Source organism: Myodes glareolus, chromosome 9 (genome assembly GCF_982192425.1).
Source record: "Myodes glareolus chromosome 9, mMyoGla1.1, whole genome shotgun sequence".
Lineage (NCBI taxonomy): Eukaryota > Metazoa > Chordata > Mammalia > Rodentia > Cricetidae > Myodes > Myodes glareolus.
The window spans coordinates 44,170,830-44,190,558 of NC_142034.1; the positions used below are offsets into that span (position 1 = coordinate 44,170,830).

At 50.3% G+C, this 19,729-nt stretch overlaps 1 protein-coding gene across 3 annotated transcripts in view; it reads left to right on the forward strand.

Moving 5' to 3' along the window:
- Positions 1-222: 222 nt before the first annotated feature.
- Positions 223-19,729, forward strand: part of Ksr1 (kinase suppressor of ras 1) — a 133,213-nt gene continuing 113,706 nt past the window's right edge. The window contains exon 1 of one of the 3 annotated variants that reach the window (XM_085695462.2): positions 223-649. In XM_085695462.2, the coding sequence (XP_085551588.1) occupies positions 419-649 (231 nt within the window). In that variant the 5' untranslated portion in view covers positions 223-418. The remainder of the gene's footprint in view (positions 650-19,729) is intronic. The other 2 variants (XM_085695463.2, XM_085695465.2) reach the window with 2 other exon arrangements.

The following is a 19,729-nucleotide window of genomic DNA, read 5'->3' on the forward strand; positions in this document are numbered from 1 at the left end:
GAGATAGGGAACCGGGCTTCCAAGACCACGAGGCTTACGAATTGGAGCAGGCGCAGAACAGCCCCTCCTAGGCGTCAGGCGGGGCCAGAGTGCGGGCGGGGCCCCGAGGGCACGGGCCAGGAGACAGATGGCGCGGTGTGGACTACAAGTCCCAGCATGCCCCGCGGCTACGATCCAGCCCCCGCGGCCGCTTAAAGGCTCCAGCAACCGCAGCCGTCGGGTCGCGGAGGCTTTCGCTTTGCCGCCGCGTCTGGGCGGCGGGAGGAGCGGGCTGGGCGGTTGGCTCTCGGGACTTCAGGCTCTGGCTGCGCCGAGGGGCGCTCCTAGTGCAGCCCTCCTGGCTTGAGGCTTCCCCGCCGAGGCGCCCGTGCCCCCCGGGCTCCTTGCCTCGGCCCCCCCGCGGCCCCGATGCCGAGGTATGGATAGAGCGGCTTTGCGCTCGGCTGCGATGGGTGAGAAGAAGGAGGGCGGCGGCGGGGGCGCCGCGGCGGCCGCGGACGGGGGTGCAGGGGCCGCGGCCAGCCGGGCGCTGCAGCAGTGCGGCCAGCTGCAGAAGCTCATCGATATCTCCATCGGCAGTCTGCGCGGGCTGCGCACCAAGTGTTCCGTGTCCAACGACCTCACACAGCAGGAGATCCGGACCCTGGAGGTAAGGGGCCGAAGCGCCCATGGTCCCGACCCGGTTGTGGCCCGGGAACCGCCCCGCTGCTTTCCTTCCCGAGTTGCATCCTGCAGCTGGGTCTGCTGGCCAGAGTCTTCCTCCGTTGCCTGGGCTCGTTGATGCGGTGGCGTGAGGACCTACGACCAGCGCTCACCTTGGAAGGATTTAGGGGAGGAGGCATGAGTGGGGCGTTGGATCGAGGCTGGAGAACCCGCGTGCCCGGTAGGATGCTCGCGGGTATCACACTGCAAACCCCTCGCCGTCCTCACCCCATATTTCCAGTGCCCATAGTAATCATTGTCCCACTGAATCACGCGCTGGACTTTTCTCGGTGTGCATAAGCCCGGTAGCGTGGGCTGGGATGATGAAGGGACGTCCCCTGAAGTGTGAGCGTCGGCCAGTGGCGCTGACTTTCCCTCACTACCCACTCTCCTTATCCTGTTGCCCTTTCCTTCCCTTTCCACCAGGACTTGTCTGCCGCCTTTCAAAAAGTGTTTGCTGAAGCAGCATTTTTGCAGTTCAGGCGTTGGGATGCTTTTCTTTCGCGCTGTCACACCGGTTAACTGTTTAAAATTAAATTAGCCATTGATTTTCCCACTCCCTCCCAATCAATGGGCTTTGGCGTAGGAAGGATTATACCGAGGAAGAGAACCTTTGGTAAGAACACAGTACTTAAGGGGGGTTGCTGACAGAGATGACCTGGAGTGCAATGAAAAATAAGATGTGTGAGCTGTCTTCTCTCAAATTATAGCTGGGAAGTGCAGCATTAAAAGGATTTGGAAGAACCAGCCGGCAAGATGGTTGAGATTTCAGAAGGGGGAGCTCCCCCATCCCTTAAACATTGGAGAAAAAACTAGTGCCTTCCTAACTTGCTTCCAGGGACTGGAAGACCTTTAAAGTGCAGAGGGTCAGTTAATAGCTCTGTCCTAAAGATGGGCCTCTCCTCACCTGGCAAGGATGTCTGTTTTATTAGATGTGTGATACACACACACACACACACACACACACACACACACACACACACACACACTATTAGTAATTGCATCTGCCAGCTGTCATAGAGCCAGCCGGTGATTGCTGTACTTATTACAAGACCAGTACTCCCTCCTCTCACACCACAAGCCTGAATCCTTGTTTGATCCAAAATGCTCAGGGTGACCTTTAGCTGTATTTTCAGAAAAGCCACAAAACCAGGGACATCAGGAGACTCCAAGCCGTGCTGGCTATTATTATTGTGGTTTTTTTTTTGTTGTTGTTGTTTTGTTTTGTTCTTTTTTTTTTTCTTTGTTATAGTTGCTATAGCAGGACCGACCAGGGCTTTGCTTAAAAAACAACCAACAAAGCGCTCTGCACCCAGCTTTTCTGCATGTGGATTTCTTGAACACAGCTGAGTGTGTGTGCCCCGCAAAGTTCGGTTTTAAGCTGATACAATAGGAGGCCTGTGTGTCTTAGTTCCGGGGTCGTTGTCCAGCAGTGTGTGTCTCGAGCTGCTGTGTTGTTGGACGGAGAGAATGCTCTCTTGTTGGCCTCTGTTAGTCCTCCCCCGTCCCTTTGAGGTGCTCCTGGATCCCAGGGTGTATGTCAAATGGCTTACTCTTTATTCTCTGCAAATTCTTTGTCTTCTAATGTTGCACAGTTTGATGAAGTTGTGGCATTAGGATACTCCAGAGTCTCCAGATGTTCGGGCCTCTGAGCTGGTTAGGCAGCTGTCTCCCTACTGGGTGCATTGTGAGGTCATCCCTGGTGGCATTCAGAGGCCCAGGGGTCATTTGTAGTATGAACAGGACACATGTCCTGTTCCTTGCCATGTATTTGAAAGGGTTCTTCTGGTCCCTGGAAAGACAGTACAGGGTAACATTTCAAATGGAAATTTTGACCTTGGGGCTGGTTCCCCAGGACTGTTACCAGCTAGTTTGGGTGAATCACTTCATCTCTGGGGCCTCACCTTCCACATCTGCTTGGAGGAAGAGGTTGGAGTTGCCTTCAGGCTGTTGCGGAAAAGCTGTGCATTCTGTGGTTTAGACTCTGTGTGTGTGTGTTTGTGCACACACTCGTGCATATGTGTGCATGTGTGCACACGCTCTGTTGGGCTGAATTAAACATTTGTGTATGCTATTCTATGTAGATATCCCTGTTTTAAGACCAGCACTAAAAACCAGATGCACTGGACAGACTGTGTAGGAGATGCCTTTATTATGGTGAGCATCTTGACCGCAGGAGTGCTAGGTAGGAACAGAAGGCCCACACAGCTTTGTGACTGATCCTCTTTTCTGTCTAGATAGATGACCTTGGGCAAGTCTGTTAACGTCTACTCTGACTTCCCATCTGTAAAGTGGGGATGGAGTGCTTTCACCTTTTTTGATGGAGTCGGTGTCTGCCCTGCTACCAAAAGCCTGCCTGTAAACTTTCCCTGGTTGGGTTCTGGTGACATTCCTGCACAGGGTGCCTTTAGAAGAAGCACATAGAACTGATTTCCTGCAGGTAGTGACACAGGGCAGGCGGCCATCCCAGAAGACTGGGTCAGGGCAGCCTGCAGAAAGGCAGTTAACCTGGGCCATTCTCAATGTCTTCATGAATTTCTGACTTAAAAAAAAATGTATTTGTGTGCAGTATATGTGTGCAGGAGCCTGAGGAGGCCAGAAGAGGGCAGCAGATGCCCTGGAACTGGAGTTGTAGGTTAGTACCTTGTGGGTGCTGAGAAATGAACTTGGATCCTCTGCAAGAGCAGTAAATTCTTTTAACTTCTTGCTGAGCCACTCGTCCAGTCCCAGATTTCTGATTTGTGTGTGTGTGACCCTGAGATAGGCCTTCTGTAACCCTGGCTGAACTCAGCATATAGATTAGGCTGATTTTGAACTCAAGGCTATTCTCTTGTCTCTGTCTCCTGAGTGCTAGGATCACAGGTGTCTGACTGGAGAGCTTGGCCTATCCAACTATATCAGACTTCTGGCAGAATCTCAAGAGGCCCAGCCCACTTTGGCCCTCCTTAGCTTAACTTTTAATGAGAATGGCAGCTTGTGGGATGTCCCCGGTGGGACCCTGACCAGGGGCAGGCTGCTTGTGAAGATCCTGGGTCACGATGATATGCTGTCTGCTGATAGCTTTGCTCTGTGGAGCAGTTTGGCTTGGGTTGGAAGGGGATTAAAGGGGCGAGGAGTGTAGCTCCATGGTAGAACACGGCCTTGTATACATAGGCCTAGTGTTTAAATCTCCAATACTACACTTGAAAGGAGGAGAAAGGAGCCAGGGTTTAACGTTGACTCCCCACCTGCCCAGGGCTGTGCTGGTGTCTTCCTCTCAACCTCTTAGGATTTACTGGAGCCCCCACCAACTTCATCACACACATTTCTCGTGTCTAAACAGAAAGGGCAGGAGACACAACCAGAACTCGGTGTTTCTGGAATGAAGTCGCAGGGCTGGGTCAGTGGGTGCCCTGTCTCTGGAAGGCCCCCTAGAGGTCTGACTCCTTCATGCAGCAAGGGGCGATGTCACTCTCCAGCTGTGCTCATGGAGGGACACGTGGCCCGCTCTACAGCTGGGTCTGCTGCTCCCCTCTGTGGGTGCCCTGGGGAGACAGTGGTGTGCTGTGCAGATGCCCATGCCGTCTCATGCTCGTTCACTTTGTTGGTGCTATGTAATCTCCCAGAAACAAGCTCTGCCTTGGCTCGGGTTCCTAAAGGGCTTTCCTTAAGAGTCCTTATGGACTAACAGAAACAGTCATGGGTACAGTCTGCTTTTGGGCACTTCCCTGAGCAGTTGCCCCAGAGCAGAGGTACCCTGGAGGCTTTGCTGGGCCTGGGAAGGCAGAGAGGATTGACCCTCATCCACTGGGCTGGGCAGAGTTCAGAGGCTTCTGTGTTAGGGTCTGGCTTCCTTGTGGTCCCAGGAAGTGTCCAGTGAAACGACCAAGAGTGGACGGATGTGTTCGCTGACCCAGCTTTCTGTTGCTACCGATGTGCTTGTGGCAGTCCTAGCTGGTGGCTACCTGGGCTCGGTAGGTGGGGTCTTTGGATGTCAGGGGCCTGTTCCATCTGAAGGGGAACCAGGCAGGTGGATAGCAGGGCCTCCACTACCATGACTGGCAGAGAGCTCTTCCAAGTGGGCCCCGAGTTAGGAATCCTGTGGAATAGGTCAGTCTGACTTACTGGTTTTGTAGGAAACATTGCCAGTCTTGGTGACTGCTCCTAAGTCAGACGTCTCCAGAAAGATGCGAGTAGCACCTGATTCTCTTTTCCTCACCCATGCAGTGTCTGGAAAGTGTCATTTTGCTGCCTCGGTTTTAACTTTTTGCCTGAGAGACTCCAGTTATCACCAACAGGACATGGAGCTGAGGGCCTGTCTCTTTTGGTGTCCACTTTCACGTTGGTGATTTTTGAACCCGGGCAGATCCACTTCTCAGCTGTCCCTCAGAAGTGGCCTAAGGAGGACGTGCTGTGTGTGAAAGCCGTGAACCAAGGAGGGTGGGGATGCTGGAGCTAGACCTTATTGCATGCATCCGCACCCAGGACCTGGAGGCTGGGTTTGCTGCCTGGGATAGACACGGACCGCCTCCTAGCTGCAGGGCTGTTTCTTCTCTCAGACACCTGGTTTGGTTCACAATCCTGGGAAGCAGCATTCCATACCAGATGCTTTCCTGCCTGCCTGCTGGCTGTGGTCCAGAGAGGGACCATACACAAAGGTACTGGCCTGTGGTGACACTGACGGCGTCTGCACATGTGTGGGAAGGTAACAGAGCCTTGGTTGGGTCCTTAAGCTGAGCCGTCAAAGTTTTCTACCTTATTTACGTACAGCGTGCTTGCGGAGGTCAGAGCACAGCTCCGTGGAGTCGCTTCTCTCCTTCCACCATGTGGGCTCAGGGAATCAAACTCAGGTCATCAGGCTTGGCTGAAAGTCCTCCTTTTACTCCCCTGAGTCATCTTGCCAGCCCCCTAAGCTATCCTTTTTGGTTATTTTATTTTATTGTTTTTTTTTAATGTCCTTGCAGGGGCAAGCATTTTTACATTTAGTTCAGAGGGTGTTTGCTTTCACTTGGCAACTTTTACTCTGGACAGACCTACTTCCCAGATGTCCTTCAGAGGAGGCGTAAGGAGGACCTGCTGTTTGGGAAGGCTGTGAGCCAAGGAGGGCTGGGGTGCACTGAGGACCTGGAGGCTGGGGTTGATGCCTGGGGTGTGCCCAGGACCTGAAGGCTGAGGTGGAGGGCTGGGGTGCACCCAGGACCTGAAGGCTAGGGTTGCTGCCTGGGGTAGGGATGGAACCCCTCCTAGCTGCAGATGTGACTTCTGCAAAGAGAGGGTCCACATACATGAGGAACATTCTTGAACATGCTCCATGTTAAGCCTTCCTGTAGGCCCTGAGCATGTGCTTTCTACCACTGACCAATTATTTACTGTGACCTGTGAGATTTCGTTCCCAGTTTGAAGATGAGGCCACTGGAGGTAGGAGAGCCAGAGAGTCAGAGATAGTTGAGTCTGTGTTGACTGGCATTGAACTTGCCGTGATCCATCTGCCTCAGCATCCCCAGGGCTGAGATACCAGGCATGTGCCACCACACCCTGGTCCTGAGAACTCATGTTGCAGCCACTGCAGCCGCCTCTACACACCAATGTTGGGAGGTTTGGGAGAGGGATTTTGGTCAGTCATGAAAGACTAGCCCAGGACTGGCTCAATTCCAGCCCAGTGGGTTGATGAGTGACCGCCCTGTGCAGTTTGAATGTTGGGCGGCTTCCCTCCTGTTCAGCTCAGCACATCCTCAAAGCAGGAGGTAAGGCACCCAGCCTGCTGGTTTCATTCTGAGAAAGGAGAAGCCACTCTGAGTTCAACTTACTCAGAGGGTTGTTTTTTCTCTTTTTTTGAGACAGGGCTGTTCTATGCTGCTCTGGCTGTCCTAGAACTAGCTCTGTATACAGGTTGGCCTCAATCCTGGAGACCCTGCTGCCTCTGTCTCCCGGGTGCTGGCACTGAAGGTGTGTACCACTATGCCCAGCCCACTCTATATGCTTTCTTCTTTCTGAGCAATTCTTGACAAGGAATATCTCTCTAATTTGCTACTTTTAATTGCAGTGCTTAAGATACACATTAATACATGCTCCCACTGCAAAAGGGAAACACCCTAGATAATAGAAAGATCACCTATTATGGCACCTGTCAGAGCCAAGTCCTAGAACTGTTCCCCCCCCCCCCAGCTTTTTATTCATCTTCATGGAAAGGTACACACGTGTGCTCGAGGAGCTTGCAGTGTGAGCCTTGTAAGTGTCTTTGTCTCAGCGTGCACATTTTGAGTGTCGCCATCAGAGGCCAGACGGGCACCCATGTCACACATTCCTTTAACCAGATACCAATTATCTTGTCTTGTCCTTTCCTTCCCTTCCTTTTTTCTTTTAGCTTTTTGAGATGGGGTTTTTCTCTGTAACAGTTCTGGCTGTCCTGGAACTTGCTCTGTAGACCTGGTTGACCTTGAACTCACAGAGATCCCGCCTGCTTTGCCTCTGAGTGCTGGGGTCAAAGGTTTCTACTATCACTGTCAGCATGTCCCAATTTTCAATGCTTACTTTTACCTTTTTTTTTTCTTTTGGCATGCTGACATATCTTCATGCAAGTAAGATTTTGCTGAATTAAAATGTATGAATGCATTTAGCATATGTCCTTTTAAACTAAAAATTGTTTAGTGTTTTGCCTGCATGTATATTTGTATACCATGTATGTGTCTCGTGCTTTCTGTGACCAGAAGAAAGTGTCAGATCCCCTTAAACTGGAGTTAACTGATGTGTGAGCCACCATATAGATGCTGGGGGTCAAACTCAGGTCCTCTGGAAGAGCTACCAGTTCTTGTAACCACTGAGCCATATCTCCAGCTATCTGGTACCTGTCCATTTAAAAAGTTTAACACCTTGATTTTAAAATTACATTTCTTTGTGGATGTGGATGTGGGTGTGTGTGCCACAGTGCCCAAGTGAAGGTTAGACAGCTTGTAGGAATTGGAACTCAGGTCCAGGATCGAGCTCAGGTCAGACTTGGCAGCAAGCACCTTTGCTAAGCGGAGTTCCTGTTAGGGAGAGTTAGCGGTGGTTAACAGAGGAGCCCTAAGCTGGGAGTCTCTCCCTTGAGTGGTACAAGACAGTGTCTTGAACTTGACTGAAGCATGGCTGGGCCCTCTCTGCTTCATCCGGGCTGAGGGACCCTGAGGTTGGCTGCGATTTTTGGAGAGCTCCAGAAGTATCCAGTGTGGGCCTGGCTCCGCCTGAATGGATCATCTTTTTTCCCCACTACCACACCCAGACTGAATGGACTGACTGTCTTTGGCCCTGACTCTGTTCTTTCAAGGCTTGCTCACTGACAGCTCTCCTGCAAACCTTCCCTCCTGTGGAGCCTGGGCTTCGAAACCTTCACACAGATGTTGCATTTTAACCCTCTCCATCTTTGGTTTTGCTGTCAAGATAATTAGGGTGACACGGGTCTGTTGACGCTCTTGTTTTCAGTGTCAGCATTCACTGAGGTGTTGGGACAGTGGGGAGCATCTCAAGTTCAAGGCCAGCCTGGTCTCTAGGCTACAGAGTGAGTTCCAGGCCAGCCACGGGCTGTTTGGTGAGGCCTCTGTCACGTGGTTTGCTCACTTTTCAGTTACTCAGAGAAGCATAACTTTTCCTTTTCTTTATCTTTTTCTGAATACTGGCCAAAAGCCTGAACTTGCTTCCTGCACACTCTGGGCTTCCCACTTGCTCCCTGAAGCACCCCCTCCGGTTCTTCCAAGCTCACCAACCTGCATTGCTGAACCTGACCAATCTCTTGAAAGCCTAGTTTTCTCTCCTCATCTTCTCCCTCCTCCCAGCGGCTCCCATGATTTATAGCCTGCCTGCCTTGTTTTTCCTTTCACATTCTCATAAAACTGCCCTGGAGCTTAAAAAAAGGAAGGAAAGAGAGAAATACAGTTCTGTTTTGTGTATTTTCTAGTTGTTTCCAGATGTGGTAGAGGACCCCACAGCCCCATAGGCAGTTTACCTCACATCTGTGGAAAGCAGACCCCCCCCCCCCCCATCAATGCACGGCCAATACAAGCCTGCCGTTGGTGCTGTGTGGATAGCTGTCTCCGACATCCTCTTTGGCTTCTTCTATTCTAAAACCCAGGTGGAAATGCAGAGGTTTTCTCTGGGGCCAGCTGCTGAGATGAGAAGATGGTCATGGATTCTTACACATTGAAAAGAAGTCTCAATCTGAAGTACCACCACCACCACCGCCATCCGTCAAACCTTTGCATTTGAACATATCTGCATTTTCTATGTTTCGGTGTTGGTGGGCAGCAGAGTGCTTCAACTGGTCAGACTGCCATGTCAAAGGCATTTTACTTTGTACTGTAACACCCCCCCCCGCCCTTCATTTTTCTGCCCTGGGAATAATAACAAGAACGAGCTAACACTTGAATTCACAATTTTAAGGGGAAAAAAATGGAGAATAAAAATATGCAGTACAGGAATCAGCCAGCTCCGGTTAGAAGAAATAAATTTCCCCTCAGCACCAACTGTGGGCTTGTATTGGCAGGATATTGATCAGGAGGATTTTGCTTTCCGCAGATGCGAGGCTAGCTGCCCAAGGGGTGATGAGGTCTCCCGTCGTATCTGAAGGCTTTGAAATCGACGTAGCTGATTAATTTGAGTTTTATTTTTCTCCTATTAAAAAAAAAAGACAGTCTCTATCTAAATAGTCTCCTAGTTAGCCCTCATCGCCCGGAACTAGGCCCTCTCTAAGTTCCGCGATTCTCCCGGAACCTTGGCCCTCTCCGTGCTGGGATTCCAGGCCGATACCACCATGCCCAGTGCACACAGATTTTGTTAAAAAGAAAATAAAGGTTAGCTCATTTTGATTTTTTTAAGGGTTATTATTTTATGTGACTGTCTTGGTCATTGTTCTATTGGTGTGAAGAGACTCTATGACCAAGGCAGCTCTTAGAAGAGAAATCATTTAATTGGAGGCTTGCTTACAGTTTTAGAGGGTTAGTCCATTATCACTGTGGTGGGGAGGTTTGGCAGGCATGGTGCTGGGAAAGTAGCCAAGAGCTACATTCTGGTCCACAGGCAGGCAGAGAGAGGGGCAGGGTGTGTGCGTGTGTAGTGTGGAATTTTGAAGCCTCAAAACCCACCCCCAACGACAGACTTCCTCCAACAGGCCACGCCTCCTGATCCTTCTCAAATAGTGATACTCCTTTGTAGTGACTAAGCATTCAAATAATATAAGCCTCTGGGGTGCATTCTTACTCAAACCACCACAGTGTATGAATGTTTTGCTTACGTGTATGCGTGTGTGCTATGTGCATGCCTGGTATCTGCAGAGGCCAGAAGACAGCATAAGATTCTCTGGAACTGGAGTTACAGGTGGTTGAGCTGATATGTGGGTGCTGGGAACTGAACCAGGCACCTGCAGTGCTCTTAACAGCTGAGCCGTTCTCCAGCTCCAGTTACAGGCAGTTTTTAAAAAGTTATCTGAACAGGGTTTTAGACTAGTGTCCACTAAGGCTGGGGTCCTTAGCCTGGGATTCTTTAGCCTTTCCTACATTACAGTGCTCCTTAGAAGAGGGCTTTCCATGGGGAATGTGCTATGTTAGTGTGTTCCCCCTCCGCCCACAACTTCAGAGGCTAGGGATTTGTTTTAAAGGTCCTGAGAAGTCCTGCAAGGCTTCCCGTGGACTCCTCCAGGGTTCTTTTTTCCCTTACCAAACACAGCTGAGGGAACACTGTAGCCTTGGGCAAGGAAAGAGAATCGAAACTGTGGGCCCAGGTTGAGACAGTGTTGGTTTTATTCCAGGTGTTTTATAAACTGTAGGGCCCATTTGAGGTGCAAGGCAGGGTTTGGTGGTGGTAGGGGAGCCCAAGCCCCAGTGGACTCAGCCTTTTGTTGAGAGAAGTGCTTTAGATTTGGTGGTCTGCTGGGCACTTAATCCTTCCACCACTGGTGCCCAGAGAGGTCTGCCTGCCTGGGCATTCCCTCACCCCCATTTCTGGTAGGACAGAAAACAAAATGGGATACGTAATGGTGGCTGTGGGTGCTGCTGTGGGTACCTTTGAGCCCGGGGCTGGAGGGGAGGGGAAGGGCTGGGCTGCAGACAAGGAATGCTTTTTAAAACAAAAAAGGAAATGCTGGCTCGGAAGGAGAGGAAAGGAAGCAGCTTCCTGTTGCTGGTGGTGGCTTTTTTGTGAGAGAGGCGGAGCTCTTTCTGTCCCCTAGGCCTGAAGAAGCTGGCTGGGGCAGCTGTGAGGGCTCTCTAGCCTTTGCTCCCTCTCTGTTGCCTGAGGTTTCAGAGTGACACATGGGTAGCATCCCGCCCCATCTTCCCCAGATGGCCAAGTTAAATGGCCACGCGTTTTCTACCTGCTGCAACATGGACGTGCCACCGTGGCTGATCCTCTATTGCCTGGTCACCACCCTGGCCTCCTTGCTAGGAGTACTTTCTGGCGTGAACTCCTCACACCAGTGCATGTGACAGTCAGCCCATCACCCTCTTTGCAGAAAAGGAACTGAGGTGCAAGGAGCTGTAAGGGGCTGCAGAGCCAAGGTTGTGCAACCTGGATGATCTTTTTTTGTTTTGTTTTGTTTTGTTTTGGTTTTGGTTTTGGTTTTGGTTTTTTGGAGACAAGATTTCTCTGTGTAGTCCTGGCTGTCCTGGAACTTGTTCTGTAGATGATGGCTGGCCATGAATTTGTGCTGGGATTAAAGTCATGTGCCATCAGTACCAGGCTTTTTTCTTTATCCTCTTTTTCTTTCTTTCTTTCTTTCTTTCTTTCTTTCTTTCTTTCTTTCTTTCTTTCTTTTTTAGACAGTGACTCAGGTTAGCTTCAGACTCACTTTGTAGCTGAGGATGACCTTGAACTTTTGATTTTCCTTCTTCCACCTCCCAAGTACGAGGATTATAGGCCTGTGCAATGCAGTTTAATTAAAAAAAAACATTTATTGTGTGTATGTGTGTGTGTACGTGTGTGTGTGTACATGTACGAGTGAGCAAGTCAGTTTTATCCTTCACCAGGCATTGAACTCAGGTTCTCAAACTTTACCTGCTGAGCTATCTTGTCCCGGCCTTATTGTTTGTTTCTTATTTTAATTTTGTTTTAAATTATGTATCTGTGTCCGTATGTGGTGTGTGCAAGTGAGTGCAAGTATCTGTGGAGGCCAGAGGCACCAGGTCCCCCCGGAGCTGCAGTCACAAGCAGTTGGGAGTCACTAGGCGAGGGAGCTGGGAACTCACCTTGTGTCCTTTGTCAGACCGTCTGAAGACTATGCCTCTTAGCCGTGGAGCCATCTCTCCACCCCTTGTTTGTTTGTTTGACACAAGATGTCTGCACTGTAACTCTGGCTGGCCCGCCAAGCTCAATAGTCATCTCAGCCCCCTTAGTTCTGGGACTGCAGGTGCTTGCCAATGCGTTTAGCTTCATGCTTTAAAAGTTCATTATACTATCATTATTCAAACATGCAAAGGTAGAGAAAAGGGTGTGTTGAAAGACAGCCACCCTCCTCCCCCTCCCCCCCCCCATAGTGATTCCCCAGCCCAGAGGAAGCATCTACAGGAAGCAGCTTTGGCCAATCTTGGTCATCTGCCTTGTTCGCTCTCTGAGGAAGTCCACTTGTGAAGTGGGTAGCCCTAGGCAGTGGGTCTCTGGGAAGGAGAGACCCAGGGAGGGTTTGTTGCCTAGCTCTCTGCCTCCTGTGTCCCTAGACTAGGGGGGCTCTCCATCCTGCGATCCCCAAGTTTGTCCCACTCTGTCAGCACTGCCAGGTCATCTCCTGCTCTAGCTTGAGGTCATTACTTCTCAGTGATGGAGGACTCTTTATTCTCACGCCCCCCCCCCCCCCGCCCCAAGCTGGAGTCTGTAATCATACCGAGTGTGACGTGTGATGTACCTGGGTGGCCTGTCCGCTCTTCTCTGTGGCTCAGGCTATTTTCTTACCTTTCCTTTCATTAACCAGATGGGGGTGTTTTAACACATGTGGATTAAGTGTCTCAAAGTCAAAGCTGTGGCACTTTATGGTGGATGCTGTCCTCTGCTCCTCCTGTGGCACTTTATGGTGGATGCTGTCCTCTGCTCCTCCTGTGGCACTTTATGGTGGATGCTGTCCTCTGCTCCTCCTGTGGCACTTTATGGTGGATGCTGTCCTCTGCTCCTCCTGTGGCACTTTATGGTGGATGCTGTCCTCTGCTCATCCTGTAGGTCCAGACCGGCAGGCAGGTTCCTTGGCTCCCGCAGGTCTGTGTCTGGGCTCCACACAGTTTTTTCCAGAAACCTGCTTTTATCTGTCTGTCTGTCTGTCTGTCTGTCTATCTAGGTTTTGGTTTTTTGAGACAGGTTTTCCTGTGTAGCCCTGGCTGTTCTGGAACTCGCCCTGTATACCAGGCTGGCCTTGAACTCACTGAGGTCGGCTTGCCTCTGCCTCCCAAGTGCTGGGATTAAAGGCGTGCACCACCACTGCCCGGCCCAGAAGCCTGATTTGCTGACTGCTCTTCTTTGCTTTCCTTGGGGTCCTTTTGGTCCCGTAGTTTTCTGCTGCATTTGACGGAGTTTCAGGTGCTGTGTCACCTTTGTTGGCTGTTAGACATTGCTGGGCTTAGCCTCTATGATGTCCTTATGGGAAGTGCCACTCCAAGGACACAAAGGTTTGTCTGGGCTTTGGGACAGTCATTTCCTGACTCCTTGCTAGCTCTGACCTTAGGCAAGTCGCTCAGCTCTTTGTATAGTTTTTCTTCTTTTTTTCCAGGTAGCTAAGGGGAACACAGATACTGTTTGGTCCATTTGTGAGAACTTACCAGATACAGAGGGTTTCATGAAACAGAACCCAGTATTTAAGAAGAAATTCAATGCACTTACTCATTTTCTTGTTTAGCATTAATGGATCTTTTGCAGGCGTGGGGGTTGAACCTAGGGCCTCCCTCATGTTGGACAGATAGGCGCTCTCCTACTGGGTGATGTCGTCTTATTACTTTTTGAGTTTTGAGACTGGGTCTCCTTCAGTTTACTCTGTCACAGGTCTTGAACTTGTGAGCCATCGTCTCTAGAGTAGCTGGGATTTCAGGACTAAGCCACCAGGTCTGGCTTCTGCTTAGCGTTATTTTAAAACATGCCACCGGTGTATGTTTCCTCTGGCTTTGTCATTTTAATTGCTGTGTGGTACTTCTTGCAGTAGCGGTGCTGTCGCCTGCCAGAATGTTTCCACTGTTTTTGGACATTTCAGTTGTTTCCAGAATCCTGCTATTTAAATAGTGGGACTGGAATCATTCTTATATAGGCACCTCTTTTGTTCCTGTTCTGAATTCATTTCCTTAGTCTAGGTTAAAGAGCCTGGAGTGTCTCTTATGTCTGTCTGTCTCTGTCTGTCTCTGTCTGTGTCTGTCTGTGTCTGTCTGTCTCTGTCTGTGTCTGTCTGTCTCTGACTATGTCTGTTTGTCTCTATTGTATCCTGTCTCCCACCATGATGGCCTTAAACCGTTAATCCTTCTGCTTCTACCTCCTAAGTTCTGTGAGTCTGGGGCAATGTGCCTACCCCCCCCCCCCTTTTTTTTGAGACAGGGTTTCTCTGTGTAGCCCCCTGGCTGTCCTGGGACTTGTTCTGTAGACCAGACTGGCCCTGAACTCACAGAGATCCACCTGCCTCTGCCTCCCGAGTGCTGGTATTAAAGCAAACGTGTGCCCCCACCCCCAGCTTCTTCTTTGTTTGCTAATCTGTTTATTTGTGCTCTTCTTCCTATGCCCTCTATTACATTTCTTTTGACCCTGTTAGGTCATTCTTCATCTCAGATTTGCTCTTTCCCACCTGTGCGTTCCTTCAGTATTTATTGAGCAATTGCTGTGTGCCGAACTCCCTCAGACACCGGGGAAAGGCTGGCAGGGAAGGCCGAGGGCTCTGTAGTGGAAGGGGACAGCTAATAAGCCAGGGACAGAGAGAAGTGATTTGAGACAGGAGAATGGAAAGTGGAGAGAGAGAGAGGAGGTGGAGGTTATGGCCTTAGTTTGGGGGTGGGGTGGTGGAAAAGAGGGTCTTTTCAGGGAAGGGGGGGTCCTGGAACAAGAATGCCTCCACAGCTGGGAAGAGGGTCAGGACAGATTGTCCTGTGTGGTAGCCTTGAGGCGGTACACGGTACTTGGGACACCATGGCGACACAGAGGGTTTTCTCCCCACATATCTCCTTAGCCCTTTCCTGGACACTGCTCTGTGGCATACCATCTAAGCCTGTCTAAGAGGCGTGTTACTCTAGCAGGCTGACTGTCCGGGGCTGTGAGACTGAGTAAACCCACAGGAGGTGTCAGTGAGGTGTGAACGAGATTGAGGCTCCCCAGGCTGCCTGGCTGACTCATCTCTGCACTGAGGTGTGTAAGAGCTTGGGAAATGCACCTTGTGTGCTGCCAACCCTCATTGTGGGAACGGGAGTGTGGTCCCAGCCCTACTGGGGGCGCCTTGAACCTCTGCCAAGGGAGGAGCTGGGAACTGAGGTGGCCAGCTCTGGTGCAGGGCTGCTGAGACCAGGTGTGGTTATCTGGCACCCACTTATGGGAAACAGTGCCTAAGAAGGAGATGTGGGAAACCCCCTCCTACCTCAGCTGCCCGATCTTTACTAAGACTTTGGCTTTAGCTTCTGCCAGGAATGTAGTCCTGGGGGTGTTGTGTTCCGCTCTCTTCCTCTCTTTCTCTTCTTCTCTCCTCCTCTTCTTCTCCCCTTCATCCACCCCCTGCCCCCCCCCACCCGTTTAGGGCTTCGTTACATGCTAGGCAAGGATTCTGCTAGGCAAGGATTCTGCTATTGAACTCTATCTTTTGCCCTTGGTTTTCTAAAATGGAACTTGCTGTGTAGATCAGGTTGGCCTTGTTTCTTGACCCTCCTCCCAGTCAATGCCACCTGAGTGCTGGGATTACAGGTTGGTGCCACCACCTCTGGTTTGGCTTTCTTTTCTTAGGGTGGGCAAAGAAGTAATGTGAAATCTGAGTGGATGGATTCTTCAAAATGTCTTTTATCTTTTTTTTTTTTTGAGCCAGGATCTTATGTATCCCAGGCTAAGCTTGAACTTGCTATGTAGATGATCTTGAATTTCTAAATGTCCTGCTTCTACCTCTTGAGTGCTGGGATTACAGGTGTGTGCACCACCATGTCTAGTTTATATGGTGCTGGGAATCCAACCCTGGGCTTCATGCATGTTAGATAAGCATTCTGTCAACAGAACCACAGTCCCAGACCCCTCGATTTTTTTTTTTTTTGGACAGCCTAGAATGTATTTACCTGGAGAGCTGCAGGTTTCATGACGGTTCTCAGTGATGGGCTCATGGAAGAGGCTGTCCTGCCCTGAAACACTCAGAAGCTCTGCTACCAATGAGTGGGGCCAGGGTCAGTCAGAGGTAACCCACTCCCGAGCTCCCTGCATAGGAGTTTGTTGCTAAATGGGAAGGGAGGGTCGGATCCCGGGAGGAGGAGAGTTTGGGCTCCCTGTTTCTTCATCCCACAGTGAGGGCTAACTTGACATCGACCTGACTAATTGGACACAACACACTTTTTCCAGGAGTTCTCTGAGTGAATTTTGGAGTCACAATAGCTCTGTGGGTCCATCTTGTAGATAAAGAAATCAGTCTTAAGGGCATTGGAGGAGTCTGGAGATGCCTGCGGTTATACTGATGGGTTTCATTGAGCCCTTCAGAAACTGCCTCACCTTGGATCTTAGCTGGGGTTTTGGAAGCCGGTGGGATCCCTCAGTGGGTAAAGGTGCTTGCTGCCAAGCCTGACTCCCGAGTCTGAGCCTCAGAACCCACATGGTGGAAGAGGAAAACTGACTCCGGAAAAGTTGTCCTCTGACCTCCACGTGAGTGCTGTGCTGCATGCGCGCTGTGCTGCATGCGCGCTGTGTTTCATGCGTGCCCCCTCCCCATATTTGCGAGTGCTTAGAATTTTGAAAGAAATCATGCCGGGAGAAAGGATTTGAAAATCTTTCTTTTTGTTGCTATTTTGAAGACTGTAAAGCTGTCAACAGGACAGAAAAACCCAAAACAAAACCCACAACAGAAACAGAGTGTTGGAAACTCAAGTAACAGAAGAGTCAGGGCCAGAAGTGGCTGGTTCCTGGTGGGGAGCAAGCTGGGGCGAGGCCTCCTGTGAGGCCTGGATTCCATAGAGCCACTCACAGGTTTGACCCCCACAGTGTTCTGTATGAAAAGCAAAGTATGGTCAGTGACATGTGGCACAGCTGTGTTTTAAATGTTGATGGCTGATTTTACTAAAAAGAAGGTGGTAAATGCTCAGGGAGATTCCCCTTGCTGGCCCTGACTCACTCTGGTCAGGGGGACAGAACAGAGCAGGATTACTCCATTGGCAAATGGAAACTTTTCTTTGAGGGGACAAGAAGCCTTCTTTGTGTGGTAGGCTAGTGGTTTATGGGAGGGGGCGGGGAAGAGAAGGGAAGAGAGGAGGACAGGGAGAGGGAGGCCGTTCACGCACTTGTGAGACCTGTGCACAGAAAGCCACACGGGTTATAGCTCGCCGTGTGACTAATGGAAACTTGGTCACTTGCACTCAACCCTCCTTCATTCAGAGTGCCTTCTGATCCTTCTTAGAAAGATTGAGTGGCCTTAAATATCCAGACTTTGTCTTGGACAGTTTGCTCCTTAGACTTAGCTTCCTCTCTTGACCGCATGTTTCTTCGTCAGTTTCCTACTCTGGCAGCAAAAAGCACCTGGCTGGTGAAGCCCCAGACGCACTTGCTGTCGCAAACTGGCCCCCGTCACTCCGTGGCTGTCAAACCAGGTTCCCCTGGGGAAGTGGGGCTCCTGGGGCCAATTGCCCCGGCCTCACTGCCTGTCTCCTCCTCTCCCCTCTCGATCACAGGGTACAGGGACTTTATCTTGTTCCGAGAAGCTCGGCTGCTCACTGACCATGTCTGTTTTTGGCAGCTGAGCCAGGAGGGTGAACAGCAACACCATAGTAGGTGAGACCACAGCTTCTGATGCTTGATAGAGCTCACACTTCCCTCCTGACTGTGTTAGCCTGCCTGGGCAATGTCTCTTTATTTTTAAGTGAGGATCATAGAAGGACTGTTGTTCGCAGCTACTGCGACGAGCCATGTGGATGAAACCCGGCGCCTGACCCAGAGTAATGATGTTCTCACACCAGCATTTGCTGTTTATTTTTTAATTTTCTCCCTCGTTCCCTTTCTCATGTGGCCCCGATTGGCCTTGACTATTTGGCCCAGGATGACTTTGAACTCTGACATTCCTGCCTCACATCCCAAGTGCTGGGATTCCAAGCTGACTTTCAAACTCGGGGTTTTGTGCATGCTATAATCCCAGCCTGCTTTCTGTTTTCTCATTAGGTATTTGATTAGCACCCACGTGGGTTGGACACCATTGGGGGGATAAACTGTGAAGACAGTGGGTGAAACGAACCGCTATGGGACCTTCCGTGCTGGGAGAAGGCGCAGACAGTAAACTGTGCAGGGGAAACTGTGCCGTCCTGTAAGCGACTGCCAGAGCGTGAATGCAGGAGCCCAAGGAGTGGGCCTGGCTCACTGGAGAGCCCTGAAGAAGACTAGGGTGGCCTGCAGGGAGCATGTCACATGTCTGCTCCTGTTCCTAGGACTCAGCATCCAGGAAGGGAGGAGGGAGGGGCTGTGAAAATAGAAGTGTGAGGAGGGAGAATGTTTGGGGTCTCATGTGAATGCTTTGGTGGACCCTGTCCTGTAGAAACTGTTTGGAAACTTGGTTTATCCTTTTCATTTCTTTTCTTTGAACAGAGTCTCATTGTGTAGACTAGGCTAGTATCAAACTCACGTGGGTCCACCTGCCTCTGCCTCCTGAGTGCTGGGGTGAAAGGCGCCCCACACCTCCTGTCTCTGCCTCCCAAGTGCTGGGTTGAAAGATGTGCCCCACCATGCCCAGCACCTCATTTCTTACTTTAAAAATTCCTTTTCTTATGTTTTTTGTTGTTTTGAGACAGGGGCTCCTGTGGCACCGCCTGGCCTCTCACTTACTCTGTAGCCAAGCATGACCTTGAACTGTTAACCTTCCTGACTACTGTACCACCTTCCTAGCTCCTGAGGGTCTGCTGATGGAACATAGGGCCTCACACACACTGGGCAAGCACTCTGCGGGTGGGCCACATCCAACCTCTTTCCTTAACTTTTTAGTAAAGAACAATATGGAACCTAGGATGCAGACCTGCTATAAAAAGGTGTGTTTTTGACTTGCACAAAGTGTATTTTCTGATTCTGGGCAGGTGGCAGAACCCTGGTTTGATCAGGCTGTGGGTCTGCCACCTGCTAGGGCATCGTGTGGGTGAGTTGTCCTTACTTATTCCGTGAGTATGCATTGCGCCTCAGCATGGGAGGTCCTCCTTGGTCTGGCCTGATGTTCCCTTTTTCACATGGTCCTATAGAACACAGTACACAATGTCTGGTCCAATTCCATCTCTCTAGGGAGTTTCTCCTAAGGCGATGACTCAGCAACAAAACAGAATTTATGAGAGCATAGTAAAAGTATCAGTAATGTAGACAGGAGAGCAGACAACAGAGCTGCCCAACGCAAGGGTGTGGCTAATTACATGTGCTCTAGCCCAGATGGGTCATTAGGCCATGTGTGGGTTACTGTGGACCCAGATGCTACTTTAGGAGGCTGGAAAGAGCAGGGTCACGTTTATGACATTATATTAAGAAAATAAATACCCAGATGGCAAAGTTGTATGTCTGCAGCATTTATGGTCACTCAATTGGTAGAAATAAGCTTATATATGGGAAAGCCAGAGGTGAAATAAATTGGGTGGTGGTTGCTTTTCTTTGTAAAAATCCCTTCTTCATCTCTGTAATGTCTCAGTTTTACTTATTACTGCGTAGGCTGGAGAAAAGGCTCAGTGGTTAAAAGCACTTGCTGCTTTTCCAGAGGACTTGGATTTGATTCTCCGTACTCATATACTGGCTCACAACCACCTGCAACTCTAGTTCCAGGGGGATCCGATGCCCTCTTCTGACACCCGAGGATACAAGGCATGCACACAGTACACAGACATGTAGGCAGGCCAAGCATTGGTACGTGTTTTTTAACTGAAGTAATGAATACGTGAGC